This window comes from Rhineura floridana, chromosome 18 (genome assembly GCF_030035675.1).
Source record: "Rhineura floridana isolate rRhiFlo1 chromosome 18, rRhiFlo1.hap2, whole genome shotgun sequence".
Taxonomy (NCBI): domain Eukaryota; kingdom Metazoa; phylum Chordata; class Lepidosauria; order Squamata; family Rhineuridae; genus Rhineura; species Rhineura floridana.
Window position 1 is genome coordinate 10,288,139 of NC_084497.1, and position 10,563 is coordinate 10,298,701.

At 45.2% G+C, this 10,563-nt stretch overlaps 1 protein-coding gene across 5 annotated transcripts in view; it reads right to left on the minus strand.

Annotated features, from left to right (window-relative positions):
• The window catches only part of PGPEP1 (pyroglutamyl-peptidase I), a 31,858-nt gene extending 28,246 nt beyond the window's left edge, over positions 1–3,612 (minus strand). For 2 of the 5 annotated variants that reach the window (XR_009759506.1, XM_061601367.1), the window contains exon 1: positions 3,458–3,612. Coding sequence is in view for 2 of the 5 variants with exons in the window: in XM_061601367.1 (XP_061457351.1) it covers positions 3,458–3,579 (122 nt within the window). In the remaining 3 variants the exon portion in view is untranslated. The remainder of the gene's footprint in view (positions 1–3,457) is intronic. The other 3 variants (XM_061601370.1, XM_061601368.1, XM_061601371.1) reach the window with 3 other exon arrangements.
• Positions 3,613–10,563: the final 6,951 nt, after the last annotated feature.

A 10,563-nucleotide genomic window follows, 5' to 3' on the forward strand; every position in this document is an offset into this window, starting at 1 on the left:
TCCCACCTGAAAAAGGGGGGCCTTTATTACATTTTCATTCTGTGCAGGAAGACTTACATGGGAGTCATCACATTTTCGCCACACAACAACCCTGCAAGATAGGCAAGAGAGACTGACTCGACTTTCTCTGCGAGTTTCACACCCTAAGTGGGAATCTGAACTCAAGTCTGTTGGGTCTCAAGTCCAATGCTCCTTTCTCTGTACCAGGTTTTTACTTAGTAAAACATTTTCTTGGACAAAGCTGGGTTACTAAAAAATATGCCCAAGGCGTGAAGGTTACAATAGCGTTCCACGAATAATGCTTCTTTGGCTCTGTAATGAATAACTTTTGTTAACTAGCAACCCACAATTGTCATTACTGAATTAATAACATCTTGGATTTTGTACCCCACTTGGAGGTAAGGTCGTTCAAGGCCTGTGAGAGGTCAGATTTTTTATTAACGTGCAAGAGTAACGCCCTATTGGTCTCATGACCAAGGGAAGGGGGAACTAGGAGCACCAAGAACAGTTCAACTTAGTGAACAAGAAATTATTATTGTTTATTATTATTATTATTATTATTATTATTAGCAACAGCAGCAAACCTGCTTTCAACACATGCCTCTGTTAGTCAACTGATGGCCTGATAGAGAGGGAGGACCCAGTTCATGAAAAAGAAGAAATAAAGAAAAGTGTTGGTCCCTGGTTGCCTAGAGGCCTGTTCTTATTCACCACAGGTGAGGCACTGTTTGCAAGCTTGATTTAACTGCAGAGATAGGACAGCAAGCTTCTATTGACATTCAAGATTCCTTTGCAGGTGCCCATAATTGCCAGAACTACTCCCACAAAGATACTGAGTTTGCCCATTTACAGAGGGCATTAAATTGGGATTTTGGCATCTTTAGGGCAAGTAGGAAGAGCACCAATTTCTAGGGGTGAATCTCCCAGATAAAAAAACCCTAGAAACCCTAGAAACTTTTAGACACAGATAAGGAAACCAAGCTAAGCCATTTGCTTCCATGGAGCTTCAGCCATGCACAACAAGATTCCACAACAAGTTACAAGTCTTTTGCTAGCCTGCCTGCCCATACATCATCATCATCAGTGCCTTAGAAGGAAAAGAAGAAAAGAGGTGGAAAACGCAGTTAACTTTAATCAAGCTTTCTAGGTCTGGTCGCCAGAAGGACATCCTACCTCACCGCAGGTGACTAGCTACCTAAACACTGGAGCTTTTGTTCCAATCCTCCCAGATGTTTTAGTTGTTCATGAGGACAGCTCTACAAATCTTTCTGAGAGAAGAATTTCAGTGGTGGAAATCCTACAGGTGCCTGCCTGCTACGTAGCTTTGGTGTCCAAGAGAGAGGAAAAGACACAATCTCCCTCCTTCTTTCTTACACAACCAAGGAGGCTGCCTATCAGATAAGAATTCAATAGAGTGTTTCATAGTCCCTCTGGGTGCTGTTTTCACCAGAAGCCACTGAGGCTAATTAGCAGGAAACCAGCTGCTCCCAACTGCAAGGTTTTTATGGGATTATCTCAACACTGAGAGCACATGTGCAGGAGCACATGATGTGCATGGCATCTGGTGCACTCCTCTCACACACCCTCATGTCAAGAATGCAGGTGTGAAGGAGTCTTGCCAACAACAAAAAAATCAAAACTCAAAACAAATTAAACAAAAGCACACAGATGTTCCTAAGAGTCAACACAGGGCACTCGTGTTCCACAGGTGTGCAAGACTTGAGCATTAACAGAAGGTGCACACGTGACACGACTTGCCCAGAGATCTCCTGCTTGGCACCCCTTCTCTGTCGAGAGTCAAGCGGTGCTTCTCCAGTTCCAATTAAGGCCACACCAGTGGATCCAGAGAGGGCTGCGCTCACTGCCATGACAGGGCACGGCAGGTGGAACAGTGGCACTTTGCTGAGTCCCCATCCCCCAATCAAGTGACTGTTCCCATGCAGTCTTCTCCCCCTCCCTGCAATCCTATCCCCTTTTGTGCCACGGCAGCAGGCCTATTAAAGAAGGGCCTCTCATTCCCGCAACTTCCCATCGCCCCTCCTCTCAGAAACAGCCTGTTGTTTCAAATAACCCATCGCAGGCAAATTCCCCGGAGCCAACTTTTTTTACTTGTCCCTTGTAGGACAGCGTCACCATTTCCTGGGTGCGTTTTCACAGCGTAACACCGATTTGGGGGAACACTGGAAATTTACAGGGGGCAGCACATACAACGGAGGGAACAGCAACTTGTAGGAACTCACAACTGACTCCGAGCTTTGCAGCTGCGACCAGACTTTCTGCAGTGGACACAAGGAGGCCCCAGAAAGCAGAGAGGGGGGTCAGCGGAGAAGGCAGTCTTCCTCATGCAGAGATCCCACAGCTCAGGCAGCCACTCAAGATACCATGCACCAAATTCAATGGGACTTTCCCAGGCCAAATTGAACTTCCTTTCAACACAGAGCAAAGACACCTTTAACCTGATTTTCTTAAAAATCAGCCTTTTTACAATGCCACATTAGAATGAGATCAGTAATATCACACCTTTTATGTTAGCCAAGAAGACCCTACCTCTACATCCCACCCCAAACACACACACGCACACAGTAAGAGCCTCACTCAACCAAGCATAAATTTTCTCTCTAAAACTATACGCTAGTTTAAACCCACCTCAGATATCTTTCAGAAAGTGCTGCTACGGACCTCCTCCACCCCCAAAAAACCCCTCACTCCACTTTCACATAAGCTCTTGTTTAACATTTCAGCAGGTAACAAGTTAAGAGATTGATAAAGAATAAGCAGGGGGAGTTACTGAGAGCAATTAAGAGGGAGGAGCTGTCTATTAGCTGGAAAAAGATATGGAGGTATTAGTGGGAAGAGGGCAAAATAATTGAATAAAAGGGAGATTATTCAGGAGTGGAGAGTCATGGAATGGGGTCACATTAAGGGTTGGCGAGATGGCCAAAAGAAGAGGTAGGTCAAACTGAAAAGGGAGAGTTTAAAAGAAGAACTCTGTAAGGTGAGGCTGATAATACTTAAATTTCCTTTTTAATTAACATAAAGAGAGTGTATATATATATATTTGAAGGGGTGGGGGCGAGAGAAAATACACGTACTGGGTGGACCATACCCAACAGCAGGAAGCGACAAGCTAGGAGCCCGAAAGAATGAATCTACTGGGTGGGACCAACTAATTAATTCGCACTGATTTAACAAAATAAAAGTTTTTTTTGAGAGGGGGGAGTCCTTATTTGGGAGTGAAACCCAAAATGAAAACTGAACTCACAACTTTTTATTATATAAATTGGTGGGGGGGGCAAAACAAGGAGGAACTATTTCAAGGGGGGGCTAGTGGAGGGGGGACGGATTATGGAGCGGGGACGAAGTTCAACGGTTAAATTCTTCCCCCACCCTATGGAATTCAACCCCCCCAATCGGCCCCCTCCTCTTGCTTGAAGCGGCCCCCGCACCGCCCCCTTACCCGTCACCACCACAAGCCGTCGGGGCTTCTCCATGATTCTCCCTTCCCTTCCTCTCCTCCCTCCTGCCCGGCCAACTTGAGGCGACTGACTGAGGGAGCAAGCGGCGCTCCGGCCCCCCCATCAGGGCCCAGAGCCCGCCCACTAAGGTGTGAGCGTCACATGACTCTGCGTCGTCGTGATCCCCCAAGCCCCGCCCACCTGGAACTTGAAGGAGGCGGAGGGAGTGCGCGACGGGGCAGGGAGGGACCCTAGAGTGGCATGGTGCCCTCTCTATGGTTTTTCCTTCTTCCCCTTTCTTACTGCTCTCTATGGTAGAGAGCAGGGCAACAGAGGTCCTCTGATATGAGCAATTAACGTACACTGTGAATTACTATGCTATTTCATTTATTGTTATTATTGGTTGCAGCCAACCAAGTCCTGCTCAGAGTATGCTGCCCTCGGCTCCTTCTGAAAAACTATGGAATGCTTTAAAAGAAATGGTGCCGCAGCATCAGATTGTCTCAATGTGCAATTTATACTCTGGACGAGAGGCTCCTGTAAGGACAGAATATGGAGAAACTGATTGGTTCCCCATCGGAAAGGGTGTGAGACAGGGGTGTATTTTATTACCCTATTTGTTTAATCTATACGCAGAACATATCATACGGAAAGCGGGATTGGACCAAGATGAAGGAGGTGTGAAAATTGGAGGAAGAAATATCAACAATTTAAGATATGCAGACGATACCATTCTACTGGCAGAAACCCGTAATGATTTGAAACGAATGCTGATGAAAGTTAAAGAGGAAAGCACAAAAGCAGGACTACTGCTGAACATCAAGAAGACTCAAGTAATGAAAACAGAAGATTTATGTAACTTTAAAGCTGACAACGAGGACATTGAATTTGACAAGGATTATCAATACCTCGTCACAGTCATTAACCAAAATGGAGACAATAGTCAAGAAATCAGAAGAAGGCTAGGACTGGGGAGGGCAGCTAGGGGAGAACTAGAAAAGGTCCTCAAATGCAAAGATGTATCACTGAACACCAAAGTCAGGATCATTCAGACCATGGTATTCCCGATCTCTATGTACGGATGTGAAAGTTGGACAGTGAAAAAGGCGGATAAGAGAAAGATCAACTCATTTGAAATGTGGTGTTGGAGGAGAGCTTTGCAGATACCATGGACTGCGAAAAAGACAAATAATTGGGTGTTAGAACAAATTAAACCAGAACTGGAAGCCAAATAATTGGGTGTTAGAACAAATTAAACCAGAACTAGAAGCTAAAATGACGAAACTGAGGTTATCATCCTTTGCACACATAATGAGAAGACATGATTCACTAGAAAAGACAATAATGCTGGGAAAAATAGAAGGGAGTAGAAAAAGAGGAAGGCCAAACCAGAGATGGATTGATTCCATCAAGGAAGCCACAGACCTGAACTTACAAGTTCTGAACAGGGTGGTTCACGACAGATGCTCTTGGAAGTCACTGATTCATAGGGTCGCCATAAGTTGTAATCGACTTGGAGGCACATAACAACAACAACAACAATAAATCAGAAAAGATCTTTTGAAATGAATGGGCCTAAGTCGGTCATGTCCTTCAATTTCAGTGGGGTCTGCCTCCGAGTAGGAATGATAGTGGATATAACCCATTATTATAGTACTACTATTATTATTGGACTGTAACTAACTCAGGCTTGCTCAGAGTAGACCCACTGAAATTAATGGACATAAGTAATGTCCTTTAATTTCAGTAGGGCTCCTCTGAGGATGACTAACATTGAATTCAACCCATTATTATATTACTGCATTTGTTGTTTCTTAAATATGCTATTATTATTATTAGGAACATTAGCTTTATATTGAGTCAAACCATTAGTCCATCTAGCTCAGTATTCTCTACACTGACCGGCAGTGGCTCTCCAGAGTGTCATAGAATCATGGAGTTGGAAGCGGCCTATCAGGCGACTGAGTCCAACCCTCTGCTCAATGCAAGAATCTAACTTAAAGCATACCCACAGGTGGCTGTCTAGCTGCCTGTTGAAGGCCTCCAGTGTTGCACAGCCCACCACCTCCCTAGGTCATTGGTTCCATTACCATACTGCTTTAACAGTTAGGAAGTTTTTCCTGCTGTTCAGTCAAAATCTGGCTTCCTGTAACTTGTGCCCATTATTCCATGTCCTGTACTCTGGGACGATTGAGAAGAGATCCTAGCCCTCCTCTGAGTGACAGCCTTTCAAGTACTTGAAGAGTACTATAATATCTCCCCTTGGTCTTCTCTTCTCAATGCTAAACAGGCCCACTTCTTTCAGTGTCTCCTCATAGGGCTTTGCTTCCAGTCCCTTGATCATCCTTGTTGCTCTCCTCTGCACCCATTCCAGTTTGTCTGCCTCCTTCTTAAAGTGTGATGTCCAGAATTGGTCATAGTACAGTCGGGTCCCGCTTTTTGGGTCCCTGCTTTTTGGCGTTCCGCTAATACGATGCCAGCGGGGCAATCAGCTGTAGAGCAGGGAGCTCTAGCCGCCGCGCTCCAGCTGACAGCGCTTGGCCCCAGAAGCTTCCCGCGCTTCAGCTGATCACACGCTACAGCTGTAGTGCGTGATCAGGGGGAGCTCCAGCCGCTGTGCTACAGCTGACAGCAATTGGCCCCTTGGCCAAGCGCTGTCAGCTGGAGCGTGGCGGCTGGAGCTCCCTGTGAAAATCGCCGGAAAGTGGGACATAGCACGTGATCAGATTTTTGCTTTTCGGCGGGGGTCTAGAACGTAACCCGCCATATGGCCTCCATGATCCTTGCCCATCCTGGCTTATAAAAAATGCCAGAAAGGGACTGGTCGAGTGGGTCAAGGAAGTGATCAACGCCTCTCTACAACAGGGCAGATTACCACCCTGTCTAAAGGAAGCTGTAATAAGACCTTTGCTGAAAAAATCCTCCCTTGACCCCTCATTATTAGGTAACTATCGTCCAGTCTCCAATATTCCTTTTTTGGGCAAGATAATAGAATGAGTGGTAACCGCCCAGCTCCAGAGATTTTTGGATGAGACGGATTATCTAGATCCATTTCAATCTGGTTTCAGGCCCGGCTATGGGACTGAGACGGCTTTGGTCGCCTTGGTGGATGACCTACGCAGGGAACTGGACAGGGGGAGTGTGTCCCTGTTGGTTCTGCTGGACCTCTCAGCCGCTTTCGATACCATCGACCATGGTATCCTCCTGGGTCGCCTTGCTGGGATGGGACTTGGAGGCATGGTGCTACGGCGGCTCCGATCCTTCCTAGAGGGGCGAACCCAGAAGGTGGTTATGGGGGATACCTGCTTGACCCCTTGGCCATTGACCTATGGGGTCCCCCAGGGTTCAGTCCTGTCCCCCATACTATTTAATATCTACATGAAACCGCTGGGAGAGGTTATCTGGAGTTTTGGGGTTCGGTGTCACCAATATGCGGATGACACCCAATTCTATTCCTCCTTTCCACCTAATGAAACTATGAGTGGGGCCCTACTGTATTCAAGATGAGGCCTAACCAGTGCCAAATAGAGAGGAACCAATACTTCACACGATTTGGAAAGTATACTTCTGTTAATGCAGCCTAAAATAGCATTTGCCTTTTTGCAGCCACATCACTCTGTTGGCTCATGTTCAACTTTTGATCAACAACAATCCCAAGATCCTTCTCGCGTGTAGTATTGCTGAGCCAAGTATCCCCCATCTTGTAACTGTGCATTTGGTTTCTTTTTCCTAGGTGTAGAACTTTGCACTTATCCCTGTTAAATATCATTCTGTGTTTTCAGCCATTGCTGCAACCTATCAAGATCACTTTGAATTTTGTTTCTGTCTTGCAGGGTATTAGCTATCCTTCCCAATTTTGTATCATCTTCAAAATGATGCAGGGGACATTCCCAGCCCTACCTAGAGATGCCATCGAGGATTGAAGCAGGAACCTACCACATGCAAAGCAGGCCCTTCCCCTTATAACATCATTATCATGATTATTATTGCATTTCATTTATGAATTGTTTTATATTTTTGTCAACATTAAACACATTGTTAATAGAAGACTGAAGTGCAATGAGTATTATTATAATCAGGATTAATTGCATGTTGTTTACTTATTTTTTAATTAGTTTATAACCTGCCTTTCCAACACATTTTTCTCAGCAAGGCAGAAAACACATATAAAGCAAACATAACAACAATAAATTAGAAACAATCAACAAGAGTACATTAAGAGAACAATCAGAAAATCCATAAAATCACAGAGTAATATGACTAATTTTCAGGAGTCCAAATTCATTCTGCAAAACCTTTTGCACTCACTGCAATCCTGTGAGGTAGGTGGGCTCAGAGAAATTGATTGGCCCAATGAGTTTTACAGATGACTGGGAAAGATCCCTTTCTTTCTTTCCCTTTTGAAAATGGGGCTTAAATAGCACAATTCTATGCATGTTTACTCAGAAGGTTCAATGTAACTGTGTTCAATGGGGATTATTCCCTAGTAAAAACTAAAGCCTAAGAAGTATGCTTGGATGAAGCATTCCTAATTTGGGAAGCCATGGCAGTAAGAGCCCCATTATAGCAAACAAGGTATGCTTCTGAGTTAGCATACGCAGGATGAGAATACAGGGCCACTTGCAGCTCTTCAGGATTTCAGACAAGGAGTGTTTCCCGGCCCTACCTGGAGATGCTGCGGATTGAACCTGGGGCCCACTTTGTTGTGTTCCTTTCTTCAAAAAATAAATCAAGATTCCAGTCCTCATGACTCTGAATAACGGCTTAAGGACTAGGAAGCTGCCTTAGACCAAGTCAGAACATCGGCCCACTGACTGGCAGGATTTCATACCGGGGGGGGTGTCCTTTCCTAGCTTACTGAAATGCTGTGGATCTGGGACTTCCTGCATGCAAAGCAGGTGCTTTACCATCTTCCTGAGCCAGCACATCAAAACTGTGGCACTGTGCTTCCCTTTGTGGATGAGTCAGAAAGCTGGAAAGGAAGCCTTGGCACCACTGCCTTTTGTCTCAGTCTAAGCTGTTCAAGTTGTAAAGGCAGCCAAGTCAGCTTGACAGATGAGAGCCAGGAGGTACCATGCACAGCACAGGACAAAGGTTATGTTCCTTCCTAGCAGGCATAACGAGTTGACTCATCCTTTTTCTTTTCTCGCCTGGTTACTAATAGAATGAGCAAAGGTTGCGAGAGAAATGGATGCCCGTGAGTTAATTCTGAGTATGGACTTGCTTGCATTCACCATTTTTCACTGCAAGCCACTTTTCTTTGTTTGCTACTGAAAAGTGGGATGATCAAGACAATAAATTCTTATCATTATCCTGTTTTTCTGTAGAACACAAAGAAATGGCTTGCAAAAAAATCATATAAAAGTTTAAATAGTAATATATTATTGTATAATTGCAGATAAAGTTGCTCAGATTCGTTCCAGCTTAGACGCTATAATTGATAGTCTCAGGGGATGTAACTTTGGCTCCTGTCTGTCCAATAATGATGGATTCTTTTCAATTTGTACAGCCCGAGGATGTGGACAAGATCCTTGGAGAGGCGAGAGCCACCACGTGTCTGCTAGACCCTTGCCCTTCCTGGCTTATAGAAAGTGCCAGAGAGGGACTGGCTGAGTGGGTGAAGGGAGTGGTTAATGCCTCCTTACACCAAGGCAGAGTCCCAGGTTGCCTAAAGGAGGCAGTTGTAAGGCCTTTGTTAAAAAAGCCCTCCCTGGACCCCTCCATAATGGATAATTACCGGCCAGTGTCCAATATTCCATTTTTGGGTAAGGTAATAGAGTGTGTGGTGGCCTCCCAGCTCCAGGGATTCTTGGATGAAACAGATTATCTGGATCCATTTCAGTCTGGTTTCAGGCCTGGTTATGGGACAGAGACGGCTTTGGTTGCGTTGGTGGATGACCTATGCAGAGAACTGGACAGGGGGAGTGTGTCCCTGTTGGTTCTGCTGGATCTCCCAGCGGCTTTCGATACCATCGACCATGGTATTCTTCTGGGCCGCCTTGCTGGGATGGGACTTGGGGGCACTGTTTTGCAGTGGCTCCGTTCCTTCCTGGAGGGACGAACCCAGAAAGTGGTGCTGGGGGATTCCTGTTCGACCCCTTGGACGTTGGCCTGCGGGGTCCCTCAGGGCTCAGTTTTGTCCCCTATGCTATTTAACATCTACATGAAACCGCTTAGACTGAGACAAATATATTATAATATATAATATATGATGGCATGTATCCAGGTAATCAACAGCTGGTATAGCACAGTGGGGAGGAGAGCCTGGCTGGGAGTCCAGAGTCTGCGAGTTCAAATCCCTGCTCATGTCTCCTGGGTGTCAAGGGCCAGCTAAAGATCACCCCACAGTTACGTCACGTGGGGTTACGTGCCCTGCCACTTGTGCAGCTGTGGGCAAGCTGCATAGTCCCAAGGAGCCCAGTTGCCCCCAGCTGGCAGTTGCGGACAAGGAAGGGGCTGGCTTGTGCAGCTGTGGCAAGCTGAGCAGGCCCTGGCCAGCTGGGGAGGACTAGCCTCAGACGGAGGCAATGGGAAACCCCCTCTGAATGCCGCTTACCATGAAGTCTCGTAGGGTCGCCATAATTCCAGATTGACTTGAAGGCAGTCCATTTCATTTTTCATCCAGGTAATCAGAGTTCACCCACTGAAAATGAGAGACCTAACAGCCCATAGCCGTATAGATAGCTGTACTCAATGTTAGTTTTACAGAGAACAGACCTACTGGACATGAGAAACTTAGGCCCTTTAATTTCAGTGGGTCTACTCTGAGTAACTTCAGTATTGATTCAAAAGTGTTTTTAAATATATAATTGTTTTTATGCAAATTGTTTTACAATTGCATATATAAAACCAGTTAAAATTGTTTTATATATGTTTCAATTATTTTGAGATGTTTCATAGGAAGCTAATAATAATTCACTTATTAGCAACTGTTGGATACAGTCTACCTGCTATACAGTAACCCAATACACACACATAAGCAAATACATATCTGTATTTTACACTAACTACACTTTTTAAAAAAGTAAATTTTTGGTTTTACTTAAAAAGTAAAATAAAAATTGGGTTGAACTCGTGCCAAGGAGGACCACACAGAAATCCCCCCCAA